The sequence below is a fragment of the Giraffa tippelskirchi genome, chromosome 11, assembly GCF_054371585.1.
Source record: "Giraffa tippelskirchi isolate mGirTip1 chromosome 11, T2T-mGirTip1v1.2.pri, whole genome shotgun sequence".
Classification (NCBI taxonomy): domain Eukaryota; kingdom Metazoa; phylum Chordata; class Mammalia; order Artiodactyla; family Giraffidae; genus Giraffa; species Giraffa tippelskirchi.
The window spans coordinates 118,907,789-118,929,312 of record NC_137285.1 but is presented as its reverse complement, the minus strand read 5'-3'; the positions used below and the strand labels follow the sequence as shown (position 1 = coordinate 118,929,312).

Genomic DNA, 21,524 nt, shown 5'->3' with positions numbered 1-21,524 from the left:
AAGATGGCTGGATGGCATCACCGACTCAATGGACATGAGTTTGAGTAAACTCCGAGAGTTGGTAGTGGACAGGGTAGCCTTGTGTGCTGCAGTTCATGGGGTCACAAAGAGTCAGACACGACTGAGCGACTGAACTGAACACATATATATTTCTTCTTTTTTGGATTTCCTTTCCATTTAGGTCATCGCAGAGCATTGAGTAGAGTTCCCTGTGCTATACAGTAGGTTCTCAATTAGTTATCTATTTTATACGTAGTGTATACATGTCAATCCCGATCTCCCAATTCATGCCACCCCATCCCTCTTGGTATTCATACATGTGTTTTCTCCATCTATGTTGCTATTTCTGCTTTGCAAATAAAATCATCGGTACCAGTCTCTAGATTCCACTTATATGCATTAATATATGATATTTGTTTTTCTCTTTCTGACTTACTTCACTCTGATAGTCTCTAGTCCACGTCTCTGCATTTTTGTGCTTTTTTCTGGTTGAAATCGCCCTAAACACAGTGCTTCAATGCCACCTAGTGTCCCTAAGTGCAAAAAGGCTGGGTTGTGCCTTACAGAGAAAATACATGTGATAGATAAACTCTCTTCAGGCACAGGTTACAGTGGTATTGGCTGTGAGTGAGTTCAGTGTTAATGAATCAACAATTTACATTAAATAAGGTGACCTGAAACAGAAATATAAATAAAACCAGAGGCTGATAGGAACCTAACTCCTCTGCATTACCCCAGGAGCAGTGGTTCAGGGTTCACAGATTCAGTGAATAAAGAGTTGACTGTACCAACGCTGAGCTCTAAAGGTTGCCCTGTTTACATCAGGAGGATGATCCTCGGAGTTGGTACGTCAGTTCTCTTACCTGTTTCATGAATGAAGGAAACTGTAGCCTGGAAGCCTCTGAAGGTCGCGTTTTCATTGGACTGGAAGCTGATGGACATTACCCTGGTGATGCTCACCAGGGGGGTGGGGACAACAAAGCCACACAGACGAGCTGGTTCAGGCCCAGCCCAGGCACCACAGGGTCAAGGGCCCAGCAAATAGACGTGGCAGTGGATAGAAGAAAAAAAATTATCCTTCAGGTAACTGTTAAGAAATAAACTTTTCCAGTGGATGTCACAATTCATTTTCAAAGTGGAAATGGCAGACTGCTTCTTTGTACTACACATTTAACCCTGCTAACATTTCAATTCTGTTTATCTCCCAAACACTTCCATGGGGAAGGCCACTAAGAGAACTAATTCCAGCCACAGGGCTTATTTCAATGGCACTTTCCCCTCTGACCCCTAGTCTATGTGGGCCTTCCACACTTTCTAATCAAATGGTTCTTTAATTTTCCCCGAAGCTCTCCCCGCTCTCACCCCATGCCTCCCTCCACAACTGGGGAGAAGGAGGAGAGGTGATGAGAGCACAGGGAGGGATGGAGATGATGCGGGGAAAGGAACACGGAGCCACATCCCTTTTATTCCCTAAAAGGATTCCCAAGAAGGACCAGATCCAGATGCAAACTAGGGAAGCCGAGGCTCCCAGGGAACACAAACCTATTTCTTTGTTTTTTAAAATTTATTTTTTAATTGAAGGATAATTGCTTTACAGAATTTTGTTGTTTTATGTTGAACCTCAACATGAATCAGCCATAGGTATGCATATATATCCTCCCTTTTGAACCTCCCTCCCATCTCCCTCCCCATCCCACGCCTCTAGATTGATACAGAGCCCCTGCACAAACCTATTTCTTTCTTTCTTTCTACATCCCTGTGCACGCTCACATAGTCGGAAGTGCAGTCTCCATTTTCTTCTATTTTTAGGTCCTGAAATGAAAGCTGAGAAAGCTCCACGTTACATTCAGAGTTAACAATATGAATACATTAACTGATTTTGATCAAGCAGAATTTCAATTGCTCAGCTTGCTCTGGAGCAAGATGAGAAAGGTAACGGGGCATTCGTGAATGAGTTATATTACTTAGGAAAAGATGCTAAACCACAGGCTCCCAAACCTCTCAAAACATGTAAGTACTCGATTATGGGCCAAATATACGGGTGGGAAAACACGCAAATATTTGAACTCCCCAGCTGCCTCTTTAGAGGAGCAAAGAAACTTCAAAGAACAATGTTCAAGCAATCTGATATCCCTAACTAATTGAGTTTAAAGAGAGGAGCAGTGGGAGAGAGAAATGATGAAGTAGCAGTCTAGATTTTATACACGCAGGTGATGGGGATTCAATGGATCCTAAACATTCAGCAAAAGACACAGAGGCCTGTATGTCTGGGACAAAAGTGGAGCCAAATGATGATTCATGGTAACAAGACATGGGGTCAAGGAGACATGTCAGAAATAGGATTCATTCAAATATTTCTTAAATCCTTCCTGAAATTCTTTCTGGAAACATACTTTCAGTTACTCTGACCATTCTGTCTTATGGAAAGGGGTTTTAAAAAAGGAGGAAAATTACATAAATCTTTTTTAAACCAGAAGTTTCCCACACAGGGGATCTATAATCCCTATAATAAATAACTTAAAGGAAATTCAAAATATTTCTAAAAGTGAGGGGGTTGCAGAGGCTGAGACAGTTACATAGCATCACTGACTCTATGAACACGAGTCTGAGCAAACTCCGGGAGATGGTGAAGGACAGGGAAGACTGCTGTGCTGCAGTCCATGGGGCTGCAAAAAGTTGGACATGACTTAGAGACTGAACAATAACAACAAACCTACTTTGTTTAATATCAATAATATTTAAAATTTAGAATTTAAAACGTTCAGAGTTGGTGAACATGCAGAGCAATAAAACTTATGATGAATAATAAAAATAGACTCTTTTCTCTTTGAGTCAAATGATATGCACATAGTCATGACCTGTCATACCAACTTACAAACGACGGTCTCAAATGGGTCCTGCAGGGTGATGCTGCCGCTGGCCGGATGTGAGTGCATCTTTTCACTGATGCACAGCACTCAGTGTACTTGGTTGCACAGGTGTTTTTGAATCACTGCTAGCTCTTGCATGTTTAGACTTTCAACTGAATTTTGTCTTCTTCTCTTTTTGGAAGTATGCTCATACTTAATATTTCCTCCTCTGTCACTATATGGTGGTGGTGCTTTAGTCACTAAGTCGTGTCTGACTCTTGCGACTCCATTGACTCTAGGCTGCCAGGCTCCTCTGTCCATGGGATTCTCCAGGCAAGAATACTGGAGTGGGTTGCCAGGCCCTCCTCCAGGGGATCTTCCCAACCTAGGGATCAAACCCGGGTCTCCTGCATTGTAGGCAGATTCTTTACCAACTGAGCTATGAGGGAAGCCCTGTCACTACATAGCTTCCCTTAATTCCACTTCTTCCTGAACTGTCTGCCTGACTCTGCTTGGGTTTCAGGAAATTTTAGGAAGACAACAGCTACATTTGCCTTACTTACTCTATGTCTTCTCACATGTAAAACCTGTGTGATCTCGTTCTACTACTGACATCTGACTTCACTTGACCTTTCAGATGCTACCACCTCCACCTCCTTTCAATTGCCCATCTCAATTATTCTACCTTCTTTGTGAGGGGTTGAAGTGGGGACTGGATAACAGGTGCTCAGTCCTCCTTATTTTTTAAAAAAGTTCTGTCTTTTCACTTTGTTAACATTTAAAAACACATCTGAAAAGAACAGGTTTCAGAGCTATACGATGGTTTGTCTGTGGCAGGGAGAGAGAAAAGAGGGAAGGAGATCAAGATCTATCAAGAGAAGAGGTGGTGGAGGGAGAGGAAGGCGAGTTAAAGAAGGGAGGAGTCCTCCTTCTCTTTAAATTCTAACTTTGTGGGGGAAATTCAAGCTATTGGCCATACCTTTTTGTTTGTTTTGGTTTTTGTTTTAAAAGCTCTCTTCTCTGGACTGTCTTAACGCTGCACCAATTTGGCTCTTCTTCTAGGTCAGATCTCTTTCTTTTAGCCTCACGTATACGAGAACTTTGAGGTCTTGTTCACCCTTGCTCCTTCCCCATTGTTTTATAATCTACTTTGTCTCCTTCATATACTTTCTTGCTTTCAATAATTAAAGAGAAAATGTTCTAAATAAATGCTTAATTCCAACCTTACCCTGACTGCAGTACCATCTACCTGAATGCATGTCTGCAGACAGCATACTAGTATTAAGTGAACAAGCATACAAACAGATGGCCAAAACGCTGCAGTCGAAGGCTGAATATATTCTGTATCCTGACATTTAAAGCCCTCCATACTTTGATCTCAGCCTCGCCTTCTATCACCCCTCCTCCTACACATTATGCTAGTCCCTGAACCTGTTCTGCACTACATTTTTGCACTACATTTTGCACTACACATACACCCCACAATGTGTTTCGGTAACAGTTTAATAAGGAAGAAATGGTTACTTCTTGAAAGGACTAGACATTGATGGAACAAGTTAACCTGGTACAAAGGTAAAGGCAGCTTCTAAACAAAAAGTAAAGTGCACAGTTGCCTCTGCAACTCAAAAACGACAAAAAGTAAAGCGCACAGTTGTACAAAATGGCAAAAAGTAAAGAACACAGTTGCCTCTGATCTCAAAAATGAATGAATGATCTCTGTTTGTTTCCAAGGCAAACCATTCAATATCCAGTAATCCAAGTCTATGCCCCAACCAGCAATGCTGAAGAAGCTGAAATTGAACGGTGCTATGAAGACCGACAAGACCTTATAGAACTAACACCCAAAAAAGATGTCCTTTTCATTATAGGGGGCTGGAATGCAAAAGTAGAAAGTCAAGAGATACCTGGAGTAACAGGCAAATTTGGCCTTGGAGTACAGAATGAAGCAGGGCAAAGGCTAACAGGGTTTTGCCAAGAGAACACACCGGTCATAGCAAACACCCTCTTCCAACAACACAAGAGAAGACTCTACACGTGGACATCACCAGATGGTCAACACCGAAATCAGATTGATTATATTTTTTGCAGCCAAAGATGGAGATGCTCTATACAGTCAGCAAAAACAAGACCAGGAGCTGACTGTGGCTCAGATCATGAGCTCCTTATTGCAAAATTCAGACTTAAATTGAAGAAAGTGGGGAAAACCACTAGACCATTCAGGTATGACCTAAATCAAATCCCTTATGATTATACAGTGGAAGTGACAAATAGATTCAAAGGATTAGATCTGATAGAGTGCCTGAAGAACTGTGTATGGAAGTTTGTGACATTGTACAGGAGACAGGGAGCAAGACCATCCCCATGGAAAAGAAATGCAAAAAAGCAAAATGGCTGTCTGAGGAGGTCTTACAAATAGCTGTGCAAAGAAGAGAAGGAAAAAGGGAAAATATACCCATTTGAATGCAGAGTTCCAAAGAATAGCAAGGAGATAAGAAAGCCTTCCTCAGTGATCAGTGCAAAGAAATAGAGGAAAACAATAGAATAGCAAAGACTAGAGATCTCTTCAAGAAAATTAGAGATACCAGGGGAACATTTCATGCAAAGATGGACTCAATAAAGGACAGAAACACTATGGACCTAACAGAAGCAGAAGATATTAAGAAGAGGTGGCAAGAAGACACAGAAGAACTATACAAAAATGATCTTTATGACCCAGATAATCACGATGGTGTGATCACTCACCTAGAGCCAGACATCCTGGAATGTGAAGTCAAGTGGGCCTTAGAAAGCATCACTATGAACAAAGCTAGTGGAGGTGATGGAATTCCATTTGAGCTATGTCAAATCCTAAAAGATGATGCTCTGAAAGTGCTGCACTCAATATGTCAGCAAATTTGGAAAACTCAGCAGTGGCCACAGGACTGGAAAATGTCAGTTTTCATTCCAATCCCAAAGAAAGGCAATGCCAAAGAATGCTCAAACTACTACACAGTTGCACTCATCTCACATGCTAGCAAAGAAAGCTCAAAATTCTCCAAGCCAGGCTTCAACAGTACATGAACCATGAACTTCTATATGTTCAAGCTGGATTTAGAAAAGGCAGAAGAACCAGAGATCAAATTGCCAACATCTGTTGGCTCATCAAAAAAGCAAGAGAGTTCCAGAAAAACATCTATTTCTGCTTTATTGACTATGCCAAAGCCTTTGACTGTGTGCATCACAACAAACTGGAAATTTCTTGAAGAGATTGCAATACCAGACCACTTGACCTGCCTCCTGAGAAATCTGTATGCAGGTCAAGAAGCAACAGTTAGAACTGGACATGGAACACCAGACTGGTTCCAAATCGGGAAAGGAGTACGTCAAGGCTGTATATTGTCACCTGGCTTATTTAACTTTTTTGCAAAGTACATCATGTGAAATGCTGGGCTGGATGAAGCACAAGCTGGAATCAAGATTGTCACAAGAAATATCAGTAACCTCAGATACGCAGATGACACCATGCTTATGGCAGAAAGTGAAGAACTAAAGAGTCTCTTAATGAAAATGAAAGAGTGAAAAAGCTGGCTTAAAACTCAACATTCAGAAAACTAAGATCATGGCATCCGGTCCCATCACTTCATGGGAAATAGATGGGGAAACAATGGAAACAGTGTGAAACTATTTTGGGGGGCTCCAAAATCACTGCAGATGGTGACTGCAACCATGAAATTGAAAGATGCTTGCTCCTTGGAAGAAAAGCTAGATAGCATATTAAAAAGGGAAGACATTACTTTGCCAATAAAGGTCCGTCTAGTCAAAGCTATGGTTTTTCCAGTAGTCATGTATGGATGTGAGAGTTGGACTATAAAGAAAGTTGAGCACCGAAGAATTGATGTTTTTGAACTGTGGTGTTGGAGAAGACTCTTGAGAGTCCCTTGGACTGCAAGGAGATCCAACTAGTCAATCCTAACAGAAATCAGTCCTGAATGTTCTTTGAAAGGACTGATGCTGAAGCTGAAACTTCCAATACTTGGGTCACATGATGTGAAGAACTGACTCATTTGAAAAGACCCTGATGATGGAAAAGATTGAAGTCAGGAAGAGAAGGGGGTGACAGAGGATGAGATGGCTGGATGGCATCACCGACTGTCTGGACATGAGTTTGAGTCAGCTCTAGGAGTTGGTGATGGACAGGGAAACAGCTGTGCTGCAGTTTATGGGGTCGCAAAGAGTCGGACACGACTGAGCCACTGAACTGAACTGAAAGCGCACAGTTGCCATCTAGTGGCAAGTGCGGGTAGCTGCAGGACAGAATATGCCGGTCTGATATCAAGTATTTATCAAGAGATTTGTGTGCCAGGTGCTAGGTTCTAGGTACAAGGGATACAGCAGCAAATGCATCAGATAAAAACCTCTGCCCTCATGGTGTCCATGTGAGCGATTCTGTGGAGATCCACAGCCAAGTAAGGGTACCTTAACTAGGTAATGTTTGGGGGCTTGAAAGACCCAGTTGCAGCTGGCCATGTCACTGTAGTCTTCAGGATAGTGAAGACTCTGTATGAGGCCTTCTTCAAACAGGATCGTTAAAGAGTCGCAGCCAGAATCTGCAATACAAGGGAGAAGGTCCAAGCAGTGGCATCACCATGGACTGAGGGGACCTCTTTGTTCTCACCCTTTTGTCCCCCACGAGAGATGCCTGAACTGACTCTTCAGGCAGAGCCATCAAGAAGGAGGAGGACTGTGCACTGGTTCTGGAGAAGTCATCAAGCTCTCTTGGCTCACGTGGGTGGGCAACAAGCATGCATTTGCAAGACTGCTTGAGGAGCCCCTGTACCCCGTGTCTCACTGACCTTGGGCTCTTCTTTGCTGTGGAGCTCAGTGGGCCTTGGGTGGTCTCCCTACCCATCATCTAATTCTTATGGGGCCTCAACTTCTGCAAAAGGTCAGCATAGTGTGTGATAAGAGCAAACGGTTTTTACCAGGAAGGTAGTTGGGTTTAAGAGCTTTATAGGTGAGATTGAACCCAACAGCATAATCTGTGTCATCAGAGATGAAGCTCAGCCTTATAGCGTTGGAGCCAACAAGAACTGATGAAGCCAGTCTCTCTCCACAGAATTTTGCTGCAACATAAGAAAGAAGAGTCTTTGTTCAGAGCCTAGAAAACAGCACCCATTAAAAGACTTACAGGGACCTGAACATTCATGATAGTGCAGGCTTGTCTGAATCAGGGCTTCTCAACCTTGGCACTACTGATGTTCTGAACTGGAACGTTCTGTGTGTTAAGGCTGTTCTGCACATTGTAGGATGTTTTGCAGCATCCCTGGCTGCAGAATTGTTTTGCAACATTCCCTGTAGTTGTGACAGCCAAAAATTGCTCCTGAGACATTGTTAAAGGTCTCCTGGGGGAAAGTGGGGATGGGCCATATCATCTCCAGTGATGGAGATGTGTGCCTCCATTTCTGTTTCTTACATAAGTAACTTTTGTCTCCTACTTGTGGTTATCTGTTGCTGTCTTCCTTCTGAGCTGGATGAGGCAGGTAAAGGTTATTTTCATGCTCAGGAGAGCAGCATTCTGCCTGAGAGGCCCTGAGAGCCACAGCTGTAGATCTGCATTTTACTCCCGATGGGCTCCAGGTCCGGCAAATGAGTCTAGAAAGCCTGGTTTCACGGGAAGCAAAGGCAGTAAGTAAAATGCACTGTGCCCTTCCAGCCCTCACACAGGCTCAGATTTCATTCTTCTCCACCATGAACTCTAAGTCTCAACAGTGGAGACAGGAAGTGTGCTGTTTATAGATGCCTTGGGGCCAGACATATTATAACCAGGCCCCGTTAAGTCTTCCTAGCATTACTGTCCATTTGACAATGTGAAAATCCACTCACCAATAAGTGTGTCTTCTAAAGAATATATCGACAGGTAATTATGGTCACAAGACTCTGCATCAAAGTGGGAGAAACTGAGGAGCACGTGCATTCCCTCTGGTACCAACAGGGTCCAGGCACACTGTCTGCAGGTAGACACATTGAGAGGGTGTTATTTTCAGATAGAAAGTGGTTGTCACAGTCCAGTGAGTGGGGCAGAGTTAAACTGGAGGTAGGACAAAGGAATGGATAAAGAAGATATGGTACATATTTATGATGGAATATTATTCAGCCATTGAAAAGAATAAAATAATGCCATTTGCAGCAACATGGATGGACCCAGAGATTGTCATACTGAGTGAAGTCAGAGAAGTAGACTATTATATGACATCCCTTATATGTGGAATCTAAAAAGAAATGATACAAATGAACTTATTTACAAAACAGATTCACAGAGAACAAACTTATGGTTGCTGGGTGGTAGGGGGAGAATAGAGGAGAGGGATAGTTGGGGAGTTTGGGATGGACATGTACACACTGCTATGTTTAAAATGAATAACCAACAAGATCTTACTGTATAAGCACAGGGAACTCTGCTCAATGTTATGTGGCAGCCTAGATGAGAAGGGAGTTTGGGGGAGAATGGATACATGTATACGTATGGCTGAGTCCCTTTGCTGTCCACCTGAAATGATCACAACATTAGTAATTGGCTATATTCCAATATAAAACAAGTTAAAGAAAAAAACTGGAAGTGGGAGTTGGGGCAGGGGTGGCAGCGGGGGCTACTCACTGCTTGCTCTCATAATATAGGAAGGGGCTTTCTGGGAAGTGCAGCTCCCCCTCAGATGCTCTGAACACACGATCCTGCTCACTGCACGTGGCTGGGAGGAAAAGCCATGAGAATTAGGACTAACAGTGACGGCTAGCCACAGCAGCCCTCTCCCTCCAGAATATACGCAGACACTGGGACCTCTTGACTCTTCTTCATGCACCCTTCCTTTCTCTATGAAATCTTTCCTGTCTTGGCTTCTGTGATTCTTTATTCTTCTTTTGTTCCTTGTAGATCTTGCTTAACTTTGAGATTCTCTGATTTCTTCTCCTTTACTCTTCTTTCTCTGACCCCATAAATCCACTCTACAGATGCAGGTATTTCCTAGGTTCTGTTCTGAATTTTCATTTCTCTCTACATGAGCCTTCTGACCTATTTCGTTCACACTCAGTTTTAATTATTATCTCTACCTAAACTTCTGATTTTTCAACCATCTCCTAGGTCTCTTCCCCTTAAACTTAACATGCTACAAATAGAATTCCTTTGGGTCTGCAAAACTGCTTCCACTTCTGATTTGAATACATTTTGTGTTCTATTCTTAGCTTTTCATGCTCAGAGATTTGCTGTCACCCTCCACTCCTTTTTTCTCACCACCCTTAACTTTAGTGACTATCCAATCCTAGTTCATCCTGTTTTTATGCCCTCCTTTTCATTCTCTGGCCATTGCCCTAAATCAAGCCTTATTTTCTTATCTCTTGAACTAATGCATAATCTCATAATTCCACTATGCATTATTTCTCCTCCAGTTTATTCCCTATGTACAGTTCTTACCGCACTTCAATATAGCTCTAATCTGTTTATCTAGTTAGTCAACTCCTATTACTCAATGAAGTACCACTTTTGACTGGTGTTCAAAGTTTCCATAATTTGGTCTCAAGTTATATGTTTAATCTTCTTTCTCATAAAACCCCTCACATAGCAGCCACTTCAGCTGCTTTGACTTACTGGGTCTCTATTACACCCTAAATTTTCCTATCTTCATCTTTTAGTATCCATCTTCTGATAAGAATGATTCCTTGAGCTGGAGTATTTTTCTTTACCTGTATCCCATCCCCACCTGACAAAATTCTATTCATCCTTTATTCTCTAAGGTTCAGGTTAAAAGATGTCTGTACTCCAAAGCCTCCCTTGTCTTTTTGTCTTTTTTTTTTTTTTTTTTCAGCTAGAAGCAGCCATTCTCTCCACTGAGCTCTCAGGGTACTCTTTGCCCACTTTGCTCTTTGGAGTTAGTTCCACAGACTCACAGAACTGCTGAGCTAAAGACGCCTTTGAGACCATCTGGTCCAAACTGTCTCCTTTTTGGATAAGGAGACTCAGCTTCAGAGGTGGAAAGGAGCTTGCCCAAAATCACAGACGGAATTCACTGCAGACTTGCAATGTAACCCTGGGGTGGGTTCCCTGTGCTTTCTGAACAAGCTGAGCTCAAAAACCTGACCACATCTGTACCACCTCACCTCCTCCCTCATGCCTGAGATCCTAATTGAGAATTTGACAACTGTTTGTTGAATTGAACTGGAGCTCTGGATTGACAAGAAGTGAACTGGGAGGGAATGTGGGGCTCCTGCTGGTGAGGGTGTGCCCTCACTGGCTGGGGATGAATGATTGAGTGCTCCAAGTGACGTTTTTATACATAGTGAGTATGGAGAACTCTTGCAGAGGAAGACTTTTGATTACAAAGGGAACCAATATTCAGAAATAGTAGAGATTAATTCATGCTCCCAGAAAAGCAGGCGATGAAAAATACCCACCTCTGGAGCTCTTTCTCTGCTTCCCTGGGAAAGAAAAAGAAAGATGGGATTCAAGATTTGTGGCATCTTGAACAATATTTCAAGAAGTTAGCATCTCCCTGGCCCAAAAGTGCAGAGGTTTTTAAGTCAGTTTGCAACTAATGAAAATATAATCTGTGGAAAGAACAGAAGGAATAAATTGACAAAGCAGCAGAGGGGTCTTTGTGTTTTAAGAAAATGATTCACTCTCTTTATTAAGTGTGTTCATTGGCTTGGGGATTACACAAAGCAAGAAGTCATTAGGGCTACCCTTCTAATTTTCCATGAAAAGAGAGACTGGAGATGGAAATAATGTACCCACAAAAGAGTTGCTGAGATAGCTACAACTTAAACTGAGGACTCAAATACCTGCCAGTGTTCCATATACTTGAACACCATCACAAGTTTTTCCTGAACTAGTTTGAATTAATCCCTTTGGGGAGAAGTAGAAGTCCTATTGAGGTTGGAAGCCACCAGTTAAGTTGGATTTGGAGGCAAAAAATGAAGTTTCAATTAACACATTGGTCAGTCTAGTAGAAGGATATATACAGACTTTGGCCTTTTCAGATTTACAATACCTGGCTCTGTGTCAGGCCTTCTCAGCCACAGCATTATTAACATTTGGGGCTGAATCCTTCTTTGCTGGGTGGGAGTGGGGGTGCTGTCCTGTGCATTGTAGGATGCTTAGCAGCATCCACGGCCCCCTACCCATTAGATGCCAGTGGTACCTCTCTCTCCTGTTGTGACAACCAAAAATGTCTCCAGTCATTGTCACCTGAAGGGGCAAATCCCCCTGGTTGATAACCACTGACCCATGCTAAAGCTTGCTGAATCTTTCTAGCACAGTGAGTGAGAAGTAAGTGGTGGAAACATATCACCAGCTGAGACAGTTTCAATTAAATGCAAATTTGACAAAGTCTAGGATGGATGTATTCATGTTTCATTGAATAGTAGTATGCTGTGCAAATCATAGTTTGTTCCTTTTTTAGACTCAGTAAATACCACAATGCCTATGTGAGACACGAAGAACGAAAGCAGAGTCTGTCTGCTCAATGGTCTTGCCTTGCCTAGACTCTGCTGATGTTCTCTTTTTCCCTAGCTTCTTGACCTTATGATTTGGCTTGATTACCAATTCGGATGTGTTTGTGGATCCAAGGAAGCACTTTAGTAAGATCTGTGAAGATCCCAGGGGATCCTTGATCATCTTTCTGCAGATTGTTTTTCCAGCCTCTACCACAGCCCAAACCCCAGGAAGTCACACCAGCCAGAGTCCAAGTCCCTTTCTTATTCCGGCACATGAGGGAACCTCCTGAGTCTCCCTGTAGGGAGAAAAGATCTCTGTTACCATCATTGTCAGTGGCTGTGTCTCACAAAAATGCTAGACAAGGATCAGTGAATTTCTCTGCTTCTAATACTTTGGACTCAAGGGCCTGAGAGAACAGGCAAGTACAATTCACATTCACTCTTGAAATACCACTGGAGTCCACCAAATCCACCTCCTTCTTCCCCATCTGGGGCTTTTATCAGACATCAGATTGTTTCCTTCTCCTGCCTCATCCTACAGACTCAGAGAAGTTCTGTCCAGTAGTTATATTGACCTTAGTTCTTGGTCAGCAGGAGGGATGGAGAGAAAGAAAAGCTCCCTTTATACACAAACTGGAAATCTCTAAGTAGGAAGAAGCTGCCTATCCTTCAGGTTGGAGAACTCTGAGTTCATTGTCGGCATCATCTTCAATATTTGGTCTTTTGGAAAGAGAACAAGACCTCCTCTGAAATCACAGTCCTGGCTAAAAACAGGTTGTTTAAACTGTCCCTTTAATTTTTTTTGTCTTTTCAAATCAGTTATTTATTGGTGATAAATAACCAAGAGATATCACTGACAGTCATCAAAAAGTTTAGAAACTAGGTATTTGATAACATATACACATTGGAAGGAGAAGGCAGTGGCACCCCACTCTAGTACTCTTGCCTGGAATATCCCATGGATGGAGGAGCCTGGTGGGCTGCAGTCCATGGGGTCGCAAAGAGTCAGACACGACTGAGCGGCTTCACTTTCACTTTTCACTTTTATGCACTGGAGAAGCAAATAGCAACCCACTCCAGTGTTCTTGCCTGGAGAACCCCAGGGACGGGGGAGCCTGGTGGGCTGCCGTTGTTGGGGTCACACAGAGTCGGACACGACTGAAACGACTTACCAGCAGCAGCAGAAGAAGCAGCAGCACAAGCAGCAGCACACATTGGAAATATCATTATGATGTCACTAATAATTATGAATACTTTTGATATTTTAAACAGATTTATAATCTTTCTGGAGCCTGAGGCTTTTTCTGTTTTTTTGAACTTTTTATCTTGTATTGAGATATGAAAGTAAAAGTCACTCAGTTGTGTCTGATTCTTTGGACCCCATGGGCTATACAGTCTATGGAATTCTCCAGGCCAGAATACTGGAGTGGGTAGCCTTTCCCTTCTCCAGGGAATCTTCCCAACCCAGGGATCAAACCCAGGTCGCTGATTAAAAATGCTGTGATAATTTCAGGTGAACAGCAAAAGAAACTGTCCCTTTGACTTGACCTCCCTTCTCACTCCTGATCCTTCTTCCCAGAGTCTAGTCTTTCCTATAGCCTTATTTCAGCCTCTCATCTGATGACAAAGCTGAGGGAAACTCTGTCTGGGACCTGTTAACCTGACCACTCCCACCTACCTGACATGCATCTCTTCCTCCATCTGGGAAGCCTGTGCAGAGAAAGGTCCTCCCACTGATGGGTTTCTCTAGGGTCAACAGAGCTGTAATACACTCATCCTGGGTCAAAATGGGCAGGTTCACTTCCTGCAAGACTTGCGGAGAGATGCCATCTAGAAAACATGGACATGAGAACCCCAGCAAGGTGCTCTTTCACCTCCCTGCACTGAAGATGCCCCATTCAGGCTTGTGTCTTTTGGAAAGATTTGAATTTTTAAGTACAATGTGACATTCTCTATTTTCAAAAATGTTTACACACTGTCTTTTACAAATAGATTAAAAATTCTATTTTCTGATTACCTACCAGCAAGTTCTGATATCAGATTAGGAGCAGAGCATGGAAGTTCTTACTTTCATTCAAGCGGCCCCAGCCTGCAGTTGTACAAATAAATCCAGGCTTAAATCGTTCCCCTGGCTCTGGAAGACACACGGGCCCCACAAACTGACCTGAAGAAAAAGAGCAAGGCAGGGCTCGTTTCATTCACGGAGGAGAGACACCACAAGCCACTCACCAATGGGCTCCCCAAAGACCTTGTGATGTCTCTGACACCTCCAGGGGTCTCCTGTCAAACAAAGAAAGACCCTTTCCTGACTCCACTTAATTGTATCTTTAAAATCACAAGCAAAATGAGTTTCAGGTAGGGGAACCCCACCTCGAATTTCAGTCTCCAAGTCCGTGATCCAGAAATGTTGGGCACATGCTACATAACTTATACTTTAGGAACTGTGCTATGGAACAGAAGTTCTGGAGAACATGGGGTGGACAATTCAGAGAAAGTTTCAAATGTTTACCAAAATGGAAAGCTCCAGCCATCTTCAAAAGAGCGATATCATAATCCATTGGTTTCTTGGTAGAGAAGTGTGGGTGTATGATGATGGTTTCAATGGTGAGGGTCTGCTCTGCCGGCTCCACATATCTCAAGTCATATTCACCAGCAGTAACGTTGAAAGTTGATACAGTATTTCTATGAGGAGGAAAGAGTAAAAGGGATAGATTTCATTGAAGCTGAGTACAGTTGTAATGGTTGACAAACTGACCTCTTCAAAATGAGATGGATGGAGAATGCACGTATGCAGCTGCTGAACAGAGAAAGTAAGAATGATTCCAAATGTTGAGGTTCCCAGTGTGAGTGGGGGACTAGTGAAAGTGGCCTCATGTGGAACTAATAATAAGATAAACTGCATACTTTGCAGTGTTATTTGTTAAGTGTCCAAGGGTTTGTGTATGCACTGTAACTCAGGGATCTAAAGCTACGCAGATGGTTGACTTGGTCTCAATATCGCTGATATCCTTTGGGAGTATTTGGTGATTCTCCATCAAGTAGTCTGCTTTAATATCAGAGATCTAATACATAATGCATACCATGAAAGACATAATAGCATCATAACTCTGATATCCCAGAGAGTATGCACACTCAGAGCTTTGGGACTGATTATAGCAATGGGAGGTGGGGATCTTCCCCTACTTCCTTCGTGTTTGTATTTTAGAGATCTAACATGACATAGGAAAGACTGCAGACCTATACTACTTCTACCTGCTGCAAAGTTATCTGAAAGGAACTTGAAAGCATGCATTGAGGTTGATTAAGACCTTAGGGATCTAAAAGGGGATCTCTGGGGATCCAAATGAGATGATTTAATACAACATTGGAAAAGGCATCATTTTCTCTTGGTATACTTCCCTGGCTCTTGGCTATACTAGCTACCAAACCCAATGCAAAGCGTCTCTCTAGCCTAACCACATGCCACACTGCAGTGAAATTATCAGTTGACTCTTCTTTAAACTATCCACTCTCGGAGGGCAGGATTCACGTCTGAGTCATCTTTGTATCTTTGATAGCTATTAGTGTACAGCTTTAAGGAAATATCCTGGAGATGTTTGCAGACATGAAACGAAAGAGGGAAAATAGGGGGACGTGATCTTGACTGCTGCTTTACGATTATCAAGAACATTGGCAACAATAGAACATTTGGAGCACACAAGAAAATGGATAAAAGATGGAAATTGTTAAAGTTCAGAGAGCCAGGATCAATAGGAAGGAAGACACAGAAGCCTTCTTCATGTTTTATTGGCCTTCTTTTGTTTTCTTTTATTCATTTATTAAGATGCATAATGAGCTGGATGATTTTTTCATTGGAATTTAAGGAAACTAAGGGAGAACTTTCACAATCTATCTTTGTGATCCTTTTTTTCCTACTTGGATATTATTCTTTATTAATCCAATCATTTTAAATATTGAAGTATTCACTCCTATAAGGAATGCATGTTTTCTATCAAGTTTAGTGCCCTTGACAATGTCTTTGAACACTATTTATATTATGCAACCAACATGTACTCCCCTAAAGCATACATTGCACCATCCCATATTTTAGTAGAGTTATTGCTGCTGATTCCCAGGAAGAAGAAAGGTAATCTGACCTTTATCAATTGGCTGGACTTTCCTTACCTGTTTGCAACGCAGTGAGCAGCCGTGATCACCCACTGTGGGGAGATGATGGTCCCACCACAGACATGCTTCTGCCTTCGTTTCAGAGACACCTGAGTTGCAAAGACCTTAAATGGGAGCAAGTTAATGCCCTGGGATCCCCCTAAACCTGGAGACTGTGCATATTCTGAAAAAGAGACCCAGATATCTTACTCATAAATATCAGAAATCATGAACTGTGGAGTGGTAGACCAATCACACTATAGTTCAGAAAGAAGAGCAAGCTGGACTCAGAATATTCCCACCCCTGGTCCACAAGAGAGGTAGTTAACTTGAGGCTTTAGTAAGTTGGTAGCAAAAATTGTGGGTATTTATTTATATGATAATGCTGAGCCAGTCTGTTACTCTAACAATATGAATGATATCTGTGACTGAAGAGAGAGAAAAAAAAAAAAACCCATAAGATACAGCATAGACCAGATGAAAAAGTTTGGGATAAAGACAAGATGAGGGCTAAGGGAGTCTTCCAAAGCCTGTTCTAATTCCTCTAGGCATCCTAGAGAAATAGTTTGGATTTACTGCTTTCTTAACATTCTTTAACTATTTGACCTTTACAACTTCTTCAATCTTATTTTTAAATCTATCTTTACAGTATATTTTCTTCTTGTCTTATCCTGCTCATGATACTTGGCTTGACTCCAACATGACTTAGAGGATACAATAAATACTTTTACTTCCATTGTTGGAATTAGAAAAAAAGCAATTTTTTAGAATTGTCTCCTTTTTGATCAAAAATTTTTCTATGAGCAATTAAAAAAATAATACAGAGAAAGGGCTAATAACAGAAAAAAGCACAAGTAAGTAAAAGTCAGTGAGTCATCCCTGACTATGATTTAAATGTCAGCTTCTGAATTGACTGGCCAACTAATTGACCAAGTAAGAAACTGATAACAAACTCTTCAACCAAATAATTAATTCATCAGTTAATCAAATAACAATGATTCAGCCATTCCATCAACCCACTGAACAAAAATTCAATCAACCAATAGTTGCTAAATATCCACTGATATAAAAGTTAGTATGACTGACTCAAGAGAAGTGAAAATAAAAACTATCAGTCTACTTACAAAATGAAGAGACAAGAATATAGCATGGGTGCCAGGGTAAAGAAAATTGGGAGACTTTCAAAGACAGTAAATGAGAAAACCATAGTCTAGGGGCAGAAACACAAACTCGTTTCTATATGCACAGAAGGACCAGGAAATTATATTGACACAGAATTCTTAGGATACTAACTGTACACTAAGGGGACTAACTATATATTATAAACTCTTGATTGTTCCCTGAAGGGCCCTATGATATAGGTATGAACCTTACATCCCAAACATAAAGTAGACCCATGGATATGACACCTTTGACTTCCCTCATCACCTTTAACTATAACAAGATAGGTATATTTTAAATATGTTTATTGAATCAGAAAATTATTTTTTAAATTATAAATTTGAAGTGGGATTTTTGTCTTAGGGACTGAAAGTTTGGGATGGCATTTCTAAATTTTGGAGTGAGCCTATAGTGCTTGTAACTGTTCTGAATCCACCTTTTCTAGAAGTCAGCTAATGAACATCAGGAGGGTCTTGGATCCTTGTACACGCTCATGAGATCTCTGATGATGAACTAAGCAGAGTAGAGCATACTGATCAGCAGCATGGGATTCTGAGGGATCCAATCTTGAGGCAGCTCATAATCCCACCAGAGAAGGTTTCCTGAGACTCACCTGCCAAGGGTAGGAACCCTTTGTCACTTGCCTTCCCCCAACGATGCGACTGAAAACGTTCAGGTAATTCAAAGGCTGTGACTTCACTGGACTCTGCCCACAAGTGGGAACTGGGGAGGGGAAAGACAAATACTTAGAGATTCGATAGCTCTTAGTTCCGAGGTCTACAGGGAACTCTGCCGAGAAAGAAATACTGTAAGACATAGAGCATGTAGAAATGGTACAAAATGGCTTTAAATTAATTGTGGGATTTACCGTGATTTGCAATATAAGCAATTGTTCAGCTTTTTCACATAGAACCTGCATATCGTGAAGATCTACTTTTCTGATATGAAGATTTAGGGCCTCAGAGGAATCGTGCCTTAGCATCGTGCCTTAGCACGAACAGAGGCCCCTTTTGATTCTGAGCCATCTGGCCCCTTTGCGGCTCCACAGAGTGCTCTGTGCTTCTGTGCCATTTATCACATTCCATTGTGGTTATTCTTTCAAAGCCACTAGACTGCTGCACAGAAGTTGCTCAATTAATTGGTTGAATGGGTGATACTATTGTTTGCCTTAAACTTTTTTTAAAATAATTTTTTAAATTTATTTACGTATTTCTTTGGCTGTGCTGGGTCTTTGTTGCTGTGTGGGCTTTTCTCTAGCTGTGACAACCAGGGGCACGCTATCTCTGGTTGCAGTGCACAGACTTCTCATTGCAGTGGCTTCTCTTGCTGTGGAGCATGGGCTCTCGGGCATGTAGGTTTCAGTAGTTGTGGTGCATGGGCTTAGTTGCTCTGTGGCATGTGGGATCTTCCTGGATCAGGGATCAAATCCATGTCTCCTATATTGGCAGGCAGATTCTTTACCACTGAGCTATTGGAGCAGCCCCTGTAGTTTGCCTTTGATTGTATTTGTGTTAGCATCTTTTCCTCTGCTTGACCCAGGAGATGAAGTCTGTGATCATGGTCAGTGGTGCCTGGCACAGTCAAATATTAGATTTAATTCTAAGAATGGAAAATAACAGATTGTTTAATAACAGTGGACTAGAAAGGAGACAGTGTCCTAATTCACATACCAGAATGGTGTTAGGGTAGAAGGGTTGCCAGGTAATGGGAGAAAGAACTCTTTCCTTTTTATGGAAAAAAATTTTATCCTTGAAAAAGCTGCATTTACTTAGTTACTCTCAATGTTTGCTCCGCTTTTTTTTTTGCTTTATTTTGGACTCCTCAGCTAAGAGATGGGCTAGATTAAGATGCTTAAAATGCATTGCTAATTTTTAGTTTGCCTAATTATCAGTGACATCAAATTTTTCAAATGTATTTACTAGTAACTAGTGTTTATTTTTCCATGTATTGAAGTTTTGTATCCTTTGCTCATATTTCTACTTGGCTGTTAATGCTTTTACCCTTTTGTGATGGAAAACTTAAAATCTCTACAAAAGTAGAGAGAACAGTATAAATGAACCTCCATGTACTCATCACTCTGCTTGGTAATCAGGGAAGATCCAGCTTCTGCCCCTACTGCAGGTCATTCTTTCCTACATGTTCTCTAGGAAGGCCTAGAATGCCCTGCCTCAAAATTGCCCCACTTCTTTACCTAGTTGAATCCCCTAATCCCTATTCTTCAGCTTGGAGATTACTTCAGTTGAGACGTCTTCCTTGATTTCCTCAAACTGTATGAAGTGTCTCTCCTGTGTAAAACCTTTTCCTCTCCCTTTTTATAGCTTTCACCATGAAATAGCGGGATAGAAAATTCTTTGCCTGTATCCCTCGTTTACTATTTGAGAGGAAAAAAATCTGTTTTATTCATCTCTACATTTCCAAGGTTTAGCACATTCCTAGCACACAGTAGACACTTAGAAAAGTTGGAAGGATGGACAAATGATTTTTCTTGAGAAAATATCCTTGAAAGCATAGCTATTTAGATCAATATGTTAAAATATACAAAACTTTTTCAAATAGCTTCTCATTTAATTTCCATTCTCTGCCTGTAAATCAAGCCCTATTATCCCCACATTACAGACAGGAAAATGAAGAATCAAAGAGATGCACAGTTAATTAATGACAAAGCATGGAGGTAACACTGTCTTTTGATTTTGAATCCAGAGCAGGCATAACACTGAATCAAAAGCTTATTTTCTAGCTGTTTCAGTTAACTGAATCATAAATACCTTTGTATACACAAAATTTAGTATTTCCTGAACTTATTGAAGCAAAGATAGAAAATACGATGATTCTTGAGTTACAAATCTATGAAGAAGATTGCCAAGAACTGTTCTCAGCTTATGTTACTTGAAGAAAAAAACATCATTTATATACAAATATACTGTAGTAAACATGCTTTACATCTACTATTTATAGCAGTATACTGTATACAGTAAACTACAGTAAGTGAAAGGCACTCAGTCGTGTCTGGCTTTTGCGACCCCATGGACTATACAGCCCATGTAATTCTCCAGGCCAGAATACTAGAGTGGGTATCCTCTCCCTTCTTCAGGGGATCTTCCCAACCCAGGGATCAAATCCAGGTCTCCCACATTGCAGGTGGATTTTTTACCAACTGAGCCAAAAGGGAAGACCAAACTACAGTAAAAAGCAGTATAACTTTTCAAAAGATTACAAATGCTTCCAAATTTATGCTGATTTCTCAAATTTGTTCCATTAAAGGAGATGGGATTGTGGAATGTGTTCAAATAAATGAATAATTCCAGTTTTTTCCAGATCAGTGCAACTTACCCAAGTTGTATTCCATAGATGTTCTATTCAGTTTAATACGATGATTGCAGGAGAGAAGTCCAAATTAATTACATGAAACTTAATTAGATCTCCAGAATATACTTGCTTCTCCTGTTCTCCCAAAGGAATATGAAGTGAAACTGTGATACCTACTGCCAGCAAAGATTATTTCTTCAAAGATAGTAATAGACTTCCTAGAACTTACCTTTGGGGAGAGAGAGAGCTGTAGATTTACTCTGTTCCAAAAAGATTATTCCAAATAGTAAAATGAGCTTCTTCTTGCTTATACGCATTTTGAAACTCAGATTTTTTTCCCTGAAATTTTAGAGAGACTGAAGAGAACCAAAATAGAAAGCCTTGTGAGAGCAGAAATATACCAGCTTAAAAGAAGTTTACTCATTAACAAAGACCTGAGGCATTCAACCATGTCCAAATGATGTTTCTGAATGTGGTTTCTTGCAAAGATCTTTGCAAGATGTGGGGAGTCAACCACAGAAGCACAGTCTTGATCAAGCAATAGTACATGTCCCTTTACACCCACATCAATTCACTGCTTCCCCCAGAGTTTGTCTGGCA

The 21,524-nt window shown here is 41.3% G+C and overlaps 1 protein-coding gene across 1 annotated transcript; it reads right to left on the bottom strand.

The window, feature by feature from the left end:
* Positions 1 to 816: 816 nt before the first annotated feature.
* On the bottom strand, positions 817 to 21,241 carry OVCH2 (ovochymase 2). Its single transcript, XM_081538292.1, has 14 exons — positions 21,154 to 21,241; positions 18,232 to 18,341; positions 16,476 to 16,567; positions 14,821 to 14,993; positions 14,380 to 14,475; positions 13,990 to 14,141; positions 12,410 to 12,607; positions 11,271 to 11,286; positions 9,484 to 9,574; positions 8,712 to 8,836; positions 7,811 to 7,951; positions 7,305 to 7,435; positions 1,731 to 1,824; positions 817 to 995 (listed from the first exon to the last, which is right to left on the bottom strand). Exons 1-14 carry the CDS (start codon positions 21,239 to 21,241, stop codon positions 817 to 819), a joined length of 1,686 nt encoding a protein of 561 aa, XP_081394418.1.
* Between the last annotated feature and the right edge of the window lie 283 nt (positions 21,242 to 21,524).

Bases quoted from the DNA above. Each gene is read 5' to 3' on its own strand.
- OVCH2 (XM_081538292.1), bottom strand. From the start codon at position 21,241: ATGCGTATAAGCAAGAAGAAGCTCATTTTACTATTTGGAATAATCTTT. The intron at 14,476-14,820 runs GTAAACATTTGA...CTTTTTCTTCAG, and splicing joins GGCTGGAGCTTTCCATTTTG to GTCAGTTTGTGGGGCCCGTG. The intron at 8,837-9,483 runs GTGAGTAGCCCC...GTCTACCTGCAG, and splicing joins CTATATTATGAGAGCAAGCA to ACAGTGTGCCTGGACCCTGT.